This window comes from Bicyclus anynana, chromosome 13 (assembly GCF_947172395.1).
Source record: "Bicyclus anynana chromosome 13, ilBicAnyn1.1, whole genome shotgun sequence".
In the NCBI taxonomy this organism is placed as follows: Eukaryota; Metazoa; Arthropoda; class Insecta; order Lepidoptera; family Nymphalidae; genus Bicyclus; species Bicyclus anynana.
In genome coordinates, this window is record NC_069095.1 from 6,584,774 (window position 1) to 6,602,846 (window position 18,073).

Sequence of the window (18,073 nt, forward strand, 5' to 3'; positions counted from 1 at the left end):
TAAGATCTCAACTATTATTTCTGTATGGAAAAATTTTCAAAATTAATAAAGAATTTGAATTAAATGGTACCTTTGGGTGCTGGATAGTTCAGTGATACAGCAAAAGAGCAAACGAGTGAACAGTTTACCTGATGGTAAGTGATTACCTTCGCTCACGAACATCACTACTACATACACCGATAATTTGCCGGCTTTCGACGAATTGGCCGAGCTCCAGTCGCAAGTGACCCGTTTCCTATATTAATGGTCACTTATCAGCAAATGAACAATGATGGCTGTATGCAGAGAACTAGATACAATATGCATGGCGACCGACATTGCTAATATACAGGGTGCTGGGGAGTATTTTCCATAACTCTGGAGTATATTCTTTACCGAAGAGATATTCTTTACCGAAAATTAATTAAAAATGTAGAAATGTAATATAAATAAATGTAATTAATTAAAAATGTAGAATGTGTAATTAAAAAGTAGAGATATTCTTTACCGAAAATTAATTAAAAATGTTGTTTTAGGAAGCCCTGCCAGCAAAAACGCAAGATTTTTATTTACAAAATAGTAAAAGATAATTTAGATAAACGTAGGTAATATTAATTAGTCTTAAGGTAGTTTTAGTTAATGAATGTTTTAACTTAAGTAGCATTACAAGAGCTACATAATCACTTTAGTGACTAAGCTCTATAAAAGAGAATAAAAAAAAAATAATAATTAAAAATGTTCAAGGAACATGTGTTTTAAAATTAATATTCTCAGGGTAAATAATATTCATTTTGTAAATAGATCTTAATATGTGCCCCTTATACGCATCCTTATAATTATGACGTAGCCAAGTTTTACGTGTTTTAAAATGCAAGGATAGTTAAAGGCGTGTGATACATGGATAGTGGGAATTACTTTGTATGAAAACATAAAAATAATTAATTTTTTAGTTAAAAAAATATTAGTTATGTTATGTTAACTTATGGAAAATACTCCCGAGCATCCTGTATATCCTGGATATGTATTAATCTTCTGAGAACTTCGACCTTGTTCTATTTGGAACCCTTTCAGCTATCAATTATACTTACACGAAGTAGTATTCAAGAGAGCATAGAGCGCCAAATCTGCAATTTATAGTAAAACACTTGAAATTTTGCAAATTCGGCAAACCTGGAACACACTGACTAAAAATGGTCAAGCGTAAAAAAATAAAATTAGCTATACCTATATGTAATATTTCATTTGATTCTCACTCGGTAAAGTATTTTTTTACAATTTTCATTCGTACTTTTTAATTATTTCCCAAAGAATGAATCTAAGTGTGATAAATTCCAAGAGCCTTAAAAAGTTTCCTAAAATACTTTTATCTCCTTAATTTCGTTTCACTTTTTAATTTTATCTTTCTTTTCCTTTTACTGGCTTTTTTGGCATTCGGATTACTTCCTGTAAGTATTATATCCCTCCTTCCTTTTAGGAGAGGGAATATGGAGCTTCGACCCACCATCCCGCTCAACTGCGGGTTGGCGGGTTGTAATAATAATTGTTATAACATTTATATTACAGACATTCCCAAAAACTGGCGCACAGCAACACATATAAACAAACTAATTTTAAAGTTACAAAACCCTAAGTAGTTTGTGGTAATAAAATGAGTTAATCTTACAATACGATACTTTTTACGTGGGAAGTTAAAATAAATGACATTACTTATTTAAGTATTACCATTCCATTATATTTTGTGTCACTATTTGTATGTTCAAGTTTAGATTAATTTGTTTAGTCGCAGTTAACTTAATTCCCAGCAGGAATCCTAAGTGAAAACAACCATTTTCTCCTCCATTATCAAGTTAGTGTACCGGGAGAGCTGGTCCTGAAGGGACGTCACTAACTTTCGTACTTCGATATCGTAACATACGAACTTTTCGCTTCACGAACGCAATTTTGCGTATGAATAGTGTTTTTGTTTAAATTAAAAAATAACAAAGCAAATCAATATAGTAAAGTAGTGAATTATAAGTTGTGACAATAAAGATAGACATTAATAATTTGTGAAATAAAAAGGAAATAATGTTATTCATTCTTCTAACAGCTATTTTATTTGCAAGTATGTAAAGTATTTTTTCTAATTCTATTTTTTATAAATGTTGTTATCCACCGTGTTTAATTAATTATTAATTACTAGCGGACGTCCGCGACTTCGTCCGCGTGGAATTTAGTTTTCACAAATCCCTTGGGAACCATGGATTTTCCGGAATAAAAAGTAGCCTGAGTGTTAAGACTATAATATATCTTAATACCAATTTTTAGCTAATTCGGTACAGTAGTCGAGGCGTGAAAGAGTAACAAACATTCATATTATCAAAGTCATTAGTTCTAGCAAATCTCGGGAAACCATGATTTTTTTCGGGATAAGTCTATGTGTTAATCCAGAGTAAAATTTATTTCTACTCCAAATTTCAGCGAAAACGCTTCAGAAGTAGCAGCGTTAAAGAGTAACAAACATCCAAACAAACATACATCTAAACGATTTATATTGATACATCCAAACATCCATACAAACTTTCGCGTTTATAATATTAGTAGGATAGTTTTAATTCTTAATTCTTTCTTCGATTGTGTGTTTTGCCGATTTTGTATTATTGTAGATCTATCTCTAAATAAAATAATGCAATTATTAAGCATTTTTGTGTTAATTGAGTCATTCAATTAACACATAATTAAATAAATTTAAAGTTATCACAGATTTTAAATAGCGTGTCATTAAAAATTCAAGTAAAATTAGCACAAGAGACTTTAAAGCATGTTTGAGCGATGTACGAGTATGTAGTTTAAATCCTTTTAAAGACGCTTTTAACGTTAATTTTATATGACAGAGTCGTTGTAACGTTCACTAAGGGTAGTTAGTGTTTTATCATGTTGTTTTAAAATAAAAACGAAATTTAATATCTCATTCCATCAAGCTTAATGCCTCAGGGTATGTTTAAGGTTAGATAGGTTTGTTTCGCCCATGTTATTTATGAGCATTAAAGTTTAAAAAAACGTGATAACCCAGCGAAAATGACCTCTGCCTCCGATTCCGGAGGATATGGGTTCGAATCCAGTCCGGGGCATGCACCTTCAACTTTTGAGTTGTTTCAAAGGTTGAAGGAAAAACATCGTGAGGAAATTTGCCTAACAGAGAATTTTCTTAATTCTCTGCGTGTGTAAAGTTTGCCAATCCATATTGGGCCAGCACTGTGGACTATTGGCCTAACTCCTCTCATTCTGAGAGGAGACTGGAGCCTTGAGCCGAAATGGGTTGATAATGATGAAAGTTTTAAAACAAACAAACAATCTCAATTTTGAAACAGCTACGGGTTAATTTACCGTCTACTTATTCTCCTTGTAGAATAAGATAGGATAATATGTGTAAACTAAAATTATAAACAATTAATCATCATCATCATATCAGCCGATGGACGTCCACTGCAGGTCATAGGCCTTTTGTAGGGACTTCCAAACATCACGATACTGAGCCACCTGCATCCAGCGAATTCCTGCTACTCGCTTGATAATATAATTAAAACAATATAAATAAATTATCGATAGTTATGTACTCATAGCATCGTAGCACTATTATACCGCAAGCTATAAAAACACCGTTATGAAGCTTCGGACCACAATGAAATAAAGATGGTCGTAGAAAACCTTTTGAAGAGAAATTGAAAGCATATTTTTTCAGGGATATATAAATAAAAGTATTATGATAACTATATTTCAATTGAGGGAAAAAAATATAAATCTATAGTTTTGTTTTGTTAACCTTAGGTTGCGAATATAATATGAGTCGCATAGCACCGTACATATCATCATCTTTGACATATTCGGCTCACTGTTGAGAACAAGTCTCCTCTCAGAATGAGAGGGTTTAGGCGTTAGTCCACCACGCTGGCCAAATGCGGATTGGCAGTTTTCACACACGTAGAGAATTGAGAAAATTCTCATGTATGCCTTCCTCACGATGTTTTTCCTTCACCGTTTAAGACACGTGATATTTAATTACTTAAAAATCGACATAACTGAAAAGTTAGAGGTATACGCCCTTGACTGGATTCGAACCTAAATCTTCTGAATCGAAGGCAGAGGTGAAATCCACTGGGCTATACACATATACTGAAAATGGCTTGAATTGTTTTGAGAAAAGGATGGTACTTTTTTGCTCGACTTGGCAGGGCTCTTAAAATATCGATGATAATAATAAAAGCAATCTAAATAAGTGATTTACCACAGATAATTTTTTTAATGAAAGTATGCGGCAAAATGCTGAGTTGGGGCCTTTTTCTAGGTTGTGCCACATATTACAGGGCATTCTTTAGTGCTCCACTGTTTGAGTGGACGTTAAGCCATAATGTTATAATTTAGATTTAATGTGATATGTGGCATTACTTAAAAATAAAGATCTTTTCTTTCTTTCTTTCTTTCTTTCTTTCAGTTATCTATCTTAGCAGTCTACATTCTGTTAAAAGAGCATCGGTTTGTCTTTAACTTTGCATCACAAGTGAATTATCTTGTTCCGTCACTGAAAATGTTACAGAAAGCTTACGGTGAATCGAGCTTACTCGCATCAAAGACGTTCATGAGTCTGAGTATACATATAAAAGCGAAAGGTTATCACGAAACATCATGAAATCTTGAAAACTGTTTGACGTAAAGATGGCTTGACATATTGGCTGGAAGGTAGTCTAATATTATAGACGTTCGCAAAGAGCAGATTTTGCAACGAGATCTAAGCAAAGATTTTATACTAGCCAATATAATATGTCATTAGCGCGTCGATACTGAGGCTGACAAAAGTGGCTAGTTGACTTAATTTTACTTAGTCGCACCGTAAATAACGAAAGTTATCTAAACAAATAAATAACTATATATTATCTACAATATCGAGTTGTGTGTTCACGAAGTGTAAAATCTTACATTAAGTAAGTAAACACAAAAGTGTGCATGTGTGCGCTCAGTTGAGTAGCTAATTCGGATCACTTTATGCGGTGATTTTCTACTATTAGGCACGTAACATGTCTAATAGTAGAAAATCTTTGGGTCTAAGGGTCCGCTAGTGATGTATAAAGCATACTTTAGTTGGTTTCGCACAGGTATAATAGTAACAAAGTATGTATAGGCATACTTAGTGGTGTTACAACCCCGTGCGTTGCTATCATTAACAACTAGTGATCGTTACAAGATCGAACATCATCACCATAAGGTCGCCAACCCGCATCATAGCAGCATGGTGGGTCGAGTGGTGGGCCTGGCTATGTAGTGACCTTTGTTTAATAAAGCGTAATCTTTGAAAACTCCAATTGTAAATCCGAAGAAAATAATTTTAAAATCATACAAACAAACTATCTACAGTTAGGTAGCGTCGAAGCAGATAGCGTAAACTATAAGTTAACACCTCGCAGGTAATAAAGAATCCATTTGAAAAATGATTGCCTCTTCATCACTGACGAAGCTCTATAAAATTGCACCTTCCAGCCAATATAACCCTATATCATACCGTTTAAATTGACTTTTACATTTTTAGTTACAGTCTCACCGGGCAAAATGCCAGGTAGACTTAGGTATACTTGTATGAGTTCTGTATATTCGTGTATTTTGCTTGCCGTGATAGCCTAGTGGATATGTCCTCTACCTCCGATTCCGGAGGGTGTTGGTTCGAAACCGGTCCGGGCATCTCCAACTTTTCATTTATGCGCATTTTAAGAAATTAAATATCACGTGTCTCAAACGGTGAAGGAAAAACATCGTGAGGAAACCTGCAAACCAGAGAATTTCCTAATTCTTTTCGTGTGTGGAATCCGCATTGGGCCAGCGTGGTGGACTATTGGGGTAACCCCTCTTATTCTGAGAGGAGACTCGAGCTCAGCAGTGAGCCGCATATGGTTTGATAAATGAAATTATGAATAATTTGCATTGATAGGGTGAAAAGTGAAACTGTACGTGCATCTATATTATTTTCATTTCATTTTCGGAAAAGTTAATTTTGCTCGCTCAAATCAGCAAACACAAGTATTTTTTACTGACTAGGCAGGCATCAATCATTTTTACAGTCATTTCATAATTTTTTTAAAGTAACTTTAACTATTTTTTAAAGTAACTTTTTACAAAATGAAAGTTTAGAAATAAGCATGGTCCTTAAAGTTTGACCTTATAAACCTTAGCTAGGCAATATGTGCACTTGTAGCAAATAGCAATTTTGCTGACTATTTCATCTCACTTGCACGGAAAAGTTATTTTTGCTCGGCCAAATCTGCAAGCAAAAGTCGTTTAATAAGGCAACTTTTTAAAATGTGAATTTTCACAAATAAGGTTAATCCTCGAAGTTAAAGCAGCTCGAGTCTCCACTTAAGAAGAGAAGGGTTAGGCCAATAGTCCACCACGATGGCCCAATGCGGGTTGGCAGACTTCACACACGCAGAGAATTAAGATAATTTTCTGGTAAGTAGGTTTCCTCATGATATTTTCCTTCACCGTTTGAGACACGTGATGTTTAATTTCTTAAAATGCACACAACTGAAAAGTTGGAGGTGCATGCCCTGGACCGGATTCGAACCCACACCCTCCGGAATCGGAGGCAGAGGTCATATCCACTGGGCTATCACGGCTTTTAAGTAAGTTATATTTTGTGTATTTTAATTTTCATTCGATTCCGTTTTATAAAACAAATATTTTAATAAGGTCATCGATCAAAGCCTGCATACATGTAACCTTATACATGTAGCATGTAAATAAAAATATTCTTTTTTGTTATGAATTAAAAATTATAAAACATAGTGAACATTCTGGTGGAGATACTATAATTTTAAATCTACACACTACAGTGTATATTGCCAAATTGAAAAGTTGAATTCTCGCTTAGGTAATTTCCTCCTAGTAATTTCCTCGCTGTATGTTTCCTGCTGTGAGATGAAAAATTCTGTACTGCGCACGGCAGCCAAATTTACCCTGTCACTCCCTTTACACTTATGATTCTTTTTTAAACGTCTCATTTTCTCGTGGTTCAATCTTAGAATTCTTAGCTGGAGCAAAAATCAATTTTCCTGCTTTTCGTAACGAATGTGTGAATTAAGTAGGTATATCGTACACAGATAAGATTTTAATATTTTTTTTGTGTCCATGATTGTTACGAGGGCGTACGAGTTCCATCTAACAAACTATATACAGGGTGTCTTGTAATTAATGGATAATACACAAACGGTAGATATACCACCTAATTATCTAAAACTAATTTGAATTATTTTCCAAAAATCCCTAGGGTGACCAAGTTACATTCTTTTTTCGGATTTTTTAAATTTTTCTTTCTTGTATCAGTTTTTTCAATGCTTCAGCTGCAGTAATTAATTTTAAAGATCTGATTTTTGTAACACATTGCGGATTAAATTACCAACCTTCTATAATACTATTTTAATAAATAATGGTTTTTAAAATCAGATCTTCAAAATCTTAATTCCAGCATTGAAAAAATTGATTCAATATAAAAAGTTTTGAAAAATCCAAAAAAAATATATACCTACTGGTCACCCTAGGGATATTTGGAAAACTATTCAAATTAGTTTTAGATACTTAGATGGTGTATCTACTATTTGCATATTGTGTATTATCCATTAATTACGGGACATCCTGTGGATACTAAACTATCTATACTTTATTACATTGTCTGTCATTTGCTGAAAATAATTCATCAATGTCATGAATACAATTTTTCGTTTTTTAAGATACTGATTTGACTAAAACTAAAGATTATAATCTTTAGCTTTATTATTAATTATTTAAACTCAGATTGATCTTTTTACATTTAATAAATAATTTCAATATTGTAATAATATACATAATTTCATAACGTTAGACTAAACCGTATTACTTTATAATTAAAAAAAAATCAATAAAAAAATATTCAACCGACTTCCAACTCAAAGATTAACTAAAAAGCAAAAAATAACATCTTACTTATGTGCTACCTCTATAATCCTCCTAATCTTTAACCCTCTTATATGTGTATCTAGACAGAGGAGGTGCACAGCTAAGCGAGGACAGCTGTGATGCGAGTGAGTTAAAAACGTGTGTGGAGTCGACACCGCGGACCCCTGTGGGGTTACCGAGGACCAAGGAAGAACTGGATGCACATTGCACGTAAGCACCATACATTCTCAAGTTAAATTAAAACTCGCTACGTAGAAATGAATATATTCCATGAATTTAACGTGACAGAAAAAAAAACGCCAAGTAAAGTCGAGGGCTTTAGACCCGGGACAAGGAGCTCCTTTAAAATTAGTTGACACTTCCTTTTTTCGCTCGTGTTGTTTTCCCTGCCCAGCCATAATGGGGATGATGACTAGGTTTGAATATATTGATTTTTATGATACATTCGGGTAAATAAGGTCAATGTTAATTAATTTATACATAAAAAGCAAAGATTGACTGGATATTTGCAAAATAAATAAGAGTAGGTATAAAATTTCAAAGTCTAATAAAAATCTTTTATCGTAATTAAATAAAAATTCACACAGTTTTAGCTTCCTTACATTAAATGTGTGTGTACATTTTTCAATAAATTATCTATTAACATAAACGCACAAATAACAAAGATATTAGTAATTTTGTTTGAACGCCCATACTAATCTAACGATCAGCGAGCCAACGACGTCACTAACTCGTGCCATTTTGTATGGAGCGTCTTTCAAGGATCCGCGACAGCGCCGCGAATTTGACCCTTTAAATCCCTGTAACTCCGAAAGTAATGATCGCAGATACCCTGTTACTTTTACAAAATTGCTTTACTATTAGCATACTCTTAATTTATATACAATTTAAAAAACTGTCATCATCCCTATTGGGTATGATTACTACTAGCGTATTACTCTCGTTATTTTACGGCATATAAACTAACTATACTACAGCCTTTCTTGATGAGTAATGTTTACTAACAAAGAAATTAGAAATGAAGGTAGATAATGCATGACATTTCATATCTTATTTATGTATGGTTTGTGTATAAAATGTTTTATAAAATATATTAACTAATTGTTCTAAGCTTATTAATCAAATTTATTTTCATTAATTTGGTAAACAGTACTCATCAAGAAAGGCTGTAGTTTAGAAAGTAATTTGTTAGATTATGTTAGCTTTATGTAAAATGTGGCATAAAAAGTGGTTTAAGTTAAGGACAACGTCTATCGTGACAGCTAGTTATATTTTTAGACGATACTGCATATAAAAGGCAGTACTTTCGCAGTGAATGTATGGAACGTTCATTTCCTCGTATTTCAATGGGCCGGACGTGACGATGCGCCGGCAGGCGTCGACTAGCTATTCACATCGTTCAAATATGTACAGAATTCTCTACACATCGAATATTTTGTTAGGCACGTTTTAGAATATCCAACTTGTTTACACTGCCATTTCGTGTTGGGTTTGCGCGTGGTTACACTCGCATTAGCGGTATAGTCACAGAATATATAATAGTTTTAGCAGAAGCTTCAAAAGTGGATTACAAAAATAAGAAACATTGATTTTCTTATTTTTGTAATCTGTCTGAAACATACTTTTTTTGTTCCACAGCGAGGCTAAAATAGCATTTCAAATGGCTAAAGTAATATTTTTTTTCGCGGGTCTACTATAAACGATTGCAATGTTGCAATGTTACCTTTCTTTCATCAGGGCGTACCAAACCGGCATGGCGTGCATGGACGCTTGGATCAAGAAATGCTTACCCACTGACGGACAGAAGCTTGTGCAGCAGCAGATAGGGGGCGCCCGAGTCCTCATGAGGTTCCTGTGCACCAATGATACGGCCCTGCGAAGAGGTGCGATTGACGAGATATCTATACTGCCCCTGTAGCTAAGTGGAACATCGATTTTCTTTCTTCGATCTCTAACGCTTCGAAAACTAGAAAAATGTATAGGAATGACATTTGCTATAGACAGGTTCTGTGATCAAGATCTGTCATTCCTATAAATTTTTCTAGTTTTCGAAGCATTTGCAATCTTAGAAAGAGAACCGAAAGCCATACTCGATGTGCACTGTTTACCAACAAACTAATGATGGTATAAATCGCGAGTGATTTCACACCTAATAATAATTATAAATACTAATGAACTAATCTAATAAAGATAAATTTAAATAATAACTGCAGTGATTGCCTTGCACAAAGTCGGCATAGAGTCGGTCATCTTCGAAATCGAAGTACCTAGATACTATTTAAAAAAAACTGGCGAATTAAAAAAATATTAATATTAATATACTTTTATATTTAGACTTCCTGAAGGAGCCATCTTGCTGGGCAATAGTATCGCCCGACTGGTCACGCTGTGTAGACGAGCTACAGATGGCGGTGCGGGACATCTCTGAGCGCTCACAGAACCTCGTCTACTTCAACAAAAACAGTGAAATGTGTTGGTAAATATCCTACCAGGCAATTTATATAACGTAGGTATTACTATAATAGAATTCTTGTAGAAACCATCTTGCTAGGCAACAGTATTGCCGGACTATTCACGCTGCATAGACGAGCTACAAATAGCGTTCACAGAATCTTCTCTACTTCAACAGTAACAGTGAATTTTGCTGGTAAATGTCCTCCCAGTAGAATTAAAGAACGTATTACATAACAAGTAAGTATGTAGATCAGTTTATATATAGATGTTTTGTAGAGATCAATTGCCATCCAGTAATAGTCATTGTTGAGTTGCTACAATATATCACACTCACGTATGAGGACCCTAGTTTAGCTGCGTTGTCATTCAATTACTCGTACGTTTATGTCAACAAATAGATGCATATTTTTTGGGTATTCAATGGTTTTTTATGCAAATGTATACGCCGGTGCATCAACGTTACGAGGACCTTGGTGTTTTCGTTTCATTATTCATTTTCATGTTTATCACACTAGAATCAACAGAACGATCCTTATCACACAATTTTCGCTTTCGTCCTCTGATACGAACTCCAAATCGTCTGTCCTCATACGAGAGGAAATAGAACATCCGTATAATGTAGCTTTCTTTGCATTAGAAATAGCACAGAAACAGGTTGACGACGATGATGAAAGCTACTCGTATAACACGACCTCTGAGTGATGAGTCCGGCACTTTTACCGTGGAGCTTATAAGTCTTAATTACTTTGATGATAATAATTATGATCCTGTTCTACAGCGCCCGCGACGAGTTCGTGTCGTGCGTGTCGCTGGCGGGACGCGCATGCTCGCTGGCGGCCGGCACGCTGCTGCGGCGCATGGCGTGGGTGCTGGCGCAGGACGTGGCGGCGTGCAACGCGCAGACGAGGGCTCACTGCGCTGCGCCCTTGCCGCCATTGCCTGCGCTCGCCGCGCCATTGCTCACCGCCATCTCAGGAGCCCTTCTTTACCCGCCTCGACTGTAAGAATAGTCGTGCTCGATGGCGTTGCATGCATGCCGCTGCTGCGGCGCATGGCGTGGGTACTAGCACAGAACATGGTGGCATTGTCCGCGCTCGCCGCACCACTGTTCACCGCCATCCTTTACGCACGCCATTGACGATCAATTATTCTCACGTTTCTGCAGCACCCACGACTAAAATTAATCGTGTATTGGTCGCTGTGCATGACGGCTCGACTTATAAAACGTCTTCGCTGCCGTTTGCCCTGCAGAAACGTGACAAAAAACGTGTCAATGGCTGACTTTACTCGCCTCGACTGTAAAAATCATAGATTTACGATTCGGTACAAGTACCTAAATAATGTGTGAATGTTTTAAAAAAATTAAACTGCCATGACGTTATGTCATGACTTAAAACTGTGACTGATTATGTCCAAAGCTGTCGAAAACACAAGATTCTTTTTCAAGTTAGAAATAATCATTTGTGATGATTTTAATTTTCAAATTTGATTACATTATGTACCTAACCTAATTGTTTTTTTTTGTCTTTTTACTTCCAAATAAATCACGTATATAATTTTAATCATGATAAATTGTACCTATCATTGTAGTACGAAAAAGAACTTTATAAAAAAATCTAAATTCAAAATATAATATAGTCCCAAATTGTAAAATACCATTGTGAACCAAATGCGAACGTTCTCGGGGCCAGGAATGGACTGTCATCATTGTAATATTACATACACAGTACTCGTATCACACTAATATTTTAAGGCGAAAGTCTGTGTGTGTGTGTGTGTGTGTGTGTGTGTGTGTGTGTGTGTGTGTGTGTGTGTGTGTGTGTGTGTGTGTGTGTGTGCAGCGCCGGACCAAGGTAAATTTTAGAATGGAGCGAGATCCAATTATGGCGCCTTTCCTGTTTGCTCCTAACATTATATACTAGGGACGTTTGAAAAGTTCGTAGCCTCTTTACCATTTCGGCGCCCCCTAGGATTTGGCGCCTGGAGCGACCGCTCCGTTCGCCGTATGGACGGTCCGGCCCTGTGTGTGTGTGTGTGAGTAAATGTGTATGTATGTATAAATTTTCCTCTAGATTACATAGGCTACTTTTCATCCTTTAAAAATCCATGGTTCCCGCGGGATTTGTGAAAAACATCCACGCGAACAAAGTCGAGGGCGTCCGCTAGTACTCTTGGAGATACAATATATTTCATGATATATTGTACCTAATTGACTACGCTATAGAGCATAGGTTCTCAACTTTCTTTGGCAACCGCCTTCGTTGAGAATACTTCATCCGTAGCGTCCAATTTCTTAAGATCTTTATTTATTATTGAACCAGCAGTAAACATATATAAATATTTCATTTCAATTTAATTTAGATAAGTTACAAATATAATGAGTATCAGATTGCAATAGATTCTTAAGGTCAAGAACATCTTACTTCAATTAAATATATTATATTTTATTTATCAAAATGTAATAAACGATATAAAGTAAATCCCTATTTTTAGATATATACAAACAAGTATTCCAAATAATGTAATAAAGTGATATACGACAAACAATAATACAATCGTGGCAAGGGAGCGAACGTAAGAGCTTTATCAAATAAATAAAATTCGCTGTAAGCAAATAAAAACCTTTTACGAAGCAGTATCTTGACACTATTAAAATATATATTTTCACATAATATTTAGAGTACCCACCCTAATAAATCAAATCGTATTTTACTTAGGGGTTCATTTAGTTCATTTAGAATACAAGTTGATTTAGATGTAGTATGTAGTAATGCCGTGTACATTGGGTATAATTATGTATATACGTATGTATAAAAAAATAAATCATTTTTTCTGACATCTTAACATGATGTGCTTGTCTAATCTTAGAGCGAGCCCCATTATTTCGTTGCGTAGTGACGTCGCAGCGACGACGCTGCGTAGTAAACAGAGCCTCAATAGCCCAACGGTAAGAGCGGACGGTCTCATCACCGAGGGGTGGTGGTTCCATCCCCGACCCGTTGGTGTATTGTCGTACCCACTCGTAATACAGTATATCCCGACTAGTTGGAGGGTAATGGGAATATTGGTCATATTTAAAAGATATGACAAATATTCTTTTTTAAAAAAAAAAAAACATTGCGTTGTCTCAGCGACATTTCAACGAAGCTTCGTTGCTACGACGGACAGTGTTTCATTTGTTTCGATACACTGTTAAGACTGACTGGGGACGTGCATCATTCTATTGTACTATGTCCGTTGTGACGACACAACTCAAAGCACTGATGAGGCATGTCTCTAAGAAGCGAATGCGTGTCGTCGCGTACCAATGAAAATTGAATGGAAACCTTACATTCATCCATAGACAATAATATGTATATATGTGAGGTTCCCTAGTCGGCAGGTTATGGTCTGTGACCATACAGCCTTCACATTTGTGTTAAATTTCCGTGTATGTGATATTAATGAACTAATAAGATCATTGATCGTCAGCGTCGTGATTATAATAGATAATTGAATGTATTATTATGATGCGGTTGGATCAAAGGTCGAGAGCTCATAAAATCTATGTAAATGTTAATTATACTTATTAGTGTTAATATGTTCGGTCAGCCATAGGTAACATCGGGATCATTAAAAAATACGTATAAATAAGATAATTTGTCTAAGTGCTTTGTTATATTAAAAGGAATTATTGTCTTCTGGCTAATAAAATCAACTAATTTATGTTTATATTTTTTTGTTAGTTAATGTCGTATTGTTTATATTGTAATGTTTAATTTATTTATGATATGTAGGATACTTTATAGAAAGCTCAAATAATATTTTTATTTGTGAAAATAAATTGTATATAAAACATAATTATGCGTTTTACTGCCCTTACAATTATTCCGTCCGCCACTTAAATTGTGTTTCCGCTTTCTGGTAGGCGTCCACATATCCTTATCGTAATTATCGGACGCATCGCATCGTTAACCTATTGATCGGTTTGAAGAAGGTACCAAAAAAAATAAACTTCCCAAAATAAAAAAAGAGCCTATTTTAGTAATTTTGATTTTAATACAAAATTGCTGAACCGATTTTCGTGAAAATTCTGGCTAATCTGAAAGTGAGTATAATATACTCTTTCAAAGAAAAAATAATTTTCGAAATTGGTCAATAAATAATGAAATTATGTGGTAATTACGAGTATATTAAAAAACCCATACTCGTCAAATTGAGAACCTCCTCCTTTTTTTGAAGTCGGCTATAAATAAGCTATCTATCGCAAGGTAGGTAATCTATATCAAACGTAACACTACTGGTAACATGGAGTTTTTAAACGTTACATATCTACTTAAATATTACTGAGCAATAGAAATAAAACAATACCCAGTGTGGTAACTGGTAAATACAGTGATTTGTATTTAAATTCATACATTTCCATACATATCCATTCTCACACATATTGTATTTACATATTAAGCTGTTTTCAAGAGAGTACACATATGTATAACAGGACACTTTACAATAACGTGTAATATTGTTTAACATCACATAACGACCTACTACAATCCACCTAGGTACTAGGTAGGTACCAATATTTATATGCATTTTATAAAACGAACGAAGTGAGTTTTATAATAGGGACAAGAGCATTTTAATACCAGGTTATGCACCTCTTCTTATCTTATTCAATAAGACTTGAAATGAAAAACTTGAAAATAAAAAATGAAAACAGTTATTAGCAGAACAGATAAAACTAAAAGCTAACGCTTTGTTATTAGATATCATCTTCATCATTAACAGTCGCTGGACGTCCACTGCTGGACATAGGCCTCTTGCATGGACTTTCAAACAAAACAGTCTTGAGCCGCATCTACTCGTAGCTACCTTTCTGCAACCCGCTTGATGTCCTCAGTCCACCTAGTGGCGCTTTCCGGTGCGGGGTCGCTATTCTAGCACCTTGGTACACCAACGTCCATCGGCTCTTCGAACTATGTGCCCTGCCCATTGCCACTTCAGCTTCGCGACTCACTGAGCTATATCAGTGACTTTGGTTCTTCTGCGGATCTTCTCATTTTGGATTCGATCACGCAAAAAAACTCCAAGCATAGCTCGCTCCATCGCCCATTGAGTGACGGAGCCAAGTCACGGAACCGAAGTCAACACTAGCAACGCGCTCTGTTCGAAAACTTTCGTCTTCAGGCAGTGAGGAATTTTGAATGTAAAGATATCGCGAAGTTTCCCGAGAGGACAGTTATTAGGTATAAATTACATAAATGTGTTTAATTCCTATTGTGAGGTCTGCGTGCTGCGTAACAAAGATGAAGCTGCGCTTTCTTTTTTCAAAGAGCCCTGTTTTTTGGAATAATATATGACGCTGATATTACGAAATGTTAGATATCTCTATTCCTAATTTCACTCAAATCTGTGTCATCAAAGTCATGTTGTTAAGCCACAATAATATCTACAGAAACTTTTGTAACAGTTTAGTATTGAAGTTACATAGTTAACCAAGTAGTTTGCTTGTCTGTACATCACAGCCGTTCTATTCATAAACTATTAAAGCTGCAAAGCTGAAGGCGCAGTTAACACCGGTTTAAGAGGTAGGCTTTTGGATACAATTTGGTACTAAAGTAGAATTAAATTGTTCGAAACAGTACGATTTTCCGGCTTAAGTTGGAGTTAAAGGGTCTTAATTGTAGCGGCGCTAACTCAATTTAAACCGTTACACTAAATTACTATCGCAAATGTTAATTAAACATTGCCCTTTTTTACCTACTGCGATAATTGTTCAAAGGATATTTATCTATTATTAAATGTTTCTTACGTAACTGACTTTATTATAATATTTACAAAATTAAACTTAACTTCACCTTTTAGTAAACTAGAAGTTGTTGACCGTTTTTTATGCCATTCAACTACTTAAAACGGCATTTTAGGGAGCTCTTTACACGACAAAATTATTACAATAATAAAACATTGATTCTATAAAAACGGTTTTCATACCCGCTTTAGATCGTTGATCTTATACTTTGACAGAGGGGTAACGTCTAGCGAGGCAGGTCCCTATATAATTAGTCTAAGAATGAGAATAATATGTATATTGCCCCCTGTGCACGTTAGCCAACACGTTGACACGCATTAGCCAAAGTATTGGCCAACGAAGTTAGCCAATACTTTGGCTTAACGTTGGCTAACTTAACCCGGCGCCAACATGATGGCCAGTGTATTGGCCAGCGTGTTCGCCAACGAGAAGAGCGGGCTTAGAATGAACGCGAGATTTCAATTTTCAGTCACTTCTCAGTGTGACGTCACATCTTTCTCCTCATAGACATACCTAACACTCGTATACTAGACTTCATAAGGACAAGTGAATATGTTGGGATGGAACAATATGTGAATACTTTGTGATGCTATAATAACATTTACATATACGCACCCCATTTTATGTGAAGTAGGTTTATATAAAGTAGGTTTACCTAATAGATAAAGAGCCTACTAGACGTTCCTCATTTTATGGCTTTAAGGCTGAAAGCGATCTTACCCCCATTCTCTCAGTTGTGTATTTGTGTAACCCAAAATATGTTACTTCGTTCCAAATTCCAATACGCTTTATACTTCGACAGTTGAAGATCTAGACCCTTGAAACTTGCTACCTACCAAAGCCACTACGGTTCAAACTCGCCAAAAAGATTGGCTACAGTACTATTACAGTGGTCTCACTCCCATTCGCTCAGCGTGTAACGCGCGATAAGTAACTTCGTTCCAATACTCTTTATACATCTAGACCCTTGAAACTTGGTACCTTCAAAGACACCACGGTCCAAACTCGGCAAAAAAATTGGCTGCAGTAGGTACTATCACATTGGTCTCGCCCCCATTCGCTCAGTGTATAACACGTCGCGATAAGCAACTTATACATAGACAGTTGAAGATCTAAACACTTGAAACATGCTACCTTTTATTTACCCACTAATAAGAGAGTCTTTTCCGACTAGTTATAAGTATGTCTAGCTGGTGCAGGTGCTTGTTCTATAAGAATAGTAGATGTATTTACAAGATTTTCTAGTAAAGGAGGAGGCGTGACAGATCCTGTTGTCGGTAAAGAGACAATTTCTATGATCTCGTCAACTTTGATGCGTTACGTGCTGTGAAAACAAAAGAACAAAAGACGATTTACTTAAAGTCCCTCAATGTCAAAGCTGAAATATTTTTTGTATCACCACCGAGTAGGTATATTTAATTTGATATGAAAAAATCTTTATTCATCAACTAAGTCTTACAAACAAGTATCAAGGGCCCTCGTACTAGGTGGAAAACCCGTATTGCTGGGTGCCCCGCACATTCACCACACAGAACAACCACGTAGTTATCAAATAACAGAATTATAAATTTTAATGTAGTTATTGTGTAATGTAGTGTGTGTGAGTGTGTGTGTGTGTGTGTGTGCGTGTGTGTATTATGAGTTTGTGTTTTATATGAAATAATTGCGTCCGTATTTAAGAAAGTTATCTTTAAGTAAAAGTAAAGTAATTAAGTAAAAGTAAAGTATAAAATACTTTTTCTACTCTCATTTCGTAATGTACTCAATATAAAACCACAGAATATATATATACAAGTAACCTCAAACCAAACAGGTCATTAGGTAATGTTCATTACCACACGGGTAAACCGTGCTACAACGATTTTTTTTTTAATTTTTAAATACACAGTTCCTTAT

At 35.4% G+C, this 18,073-nt stretch overlaps 1 protein-coding gene across 1 annotated transcript; it reads left to right on the top strand.

The window, feature by feature from the left end:
- Positions 1–1,846: 1,846 nt before the first annotated feature.
- On the top strand, positions 1,847–14,229 carry LOC112043052 (uncharacterized). The gene is made up of 5 exons (XM_024078314.2): positions 1,847–2,083; positions 8,019–8,145; positions 9,673–9,818; positions 10,270–10,411; positions 11,168–14,229. The coding sequence occupies exons 1-5, from the start codon at positions 2,047–2,049 to the stop codon at positions 11,391–11,393; spliced, it is 678 nt and encodes a 225-aa protein (XP_023934082.2). The 5' UTR covers positions 1,847–2,046; the 3' UTR covers positions 11,394–14,229.
- Positions 14,230–18,073: the final 3,844 nt, after the last annotated feature.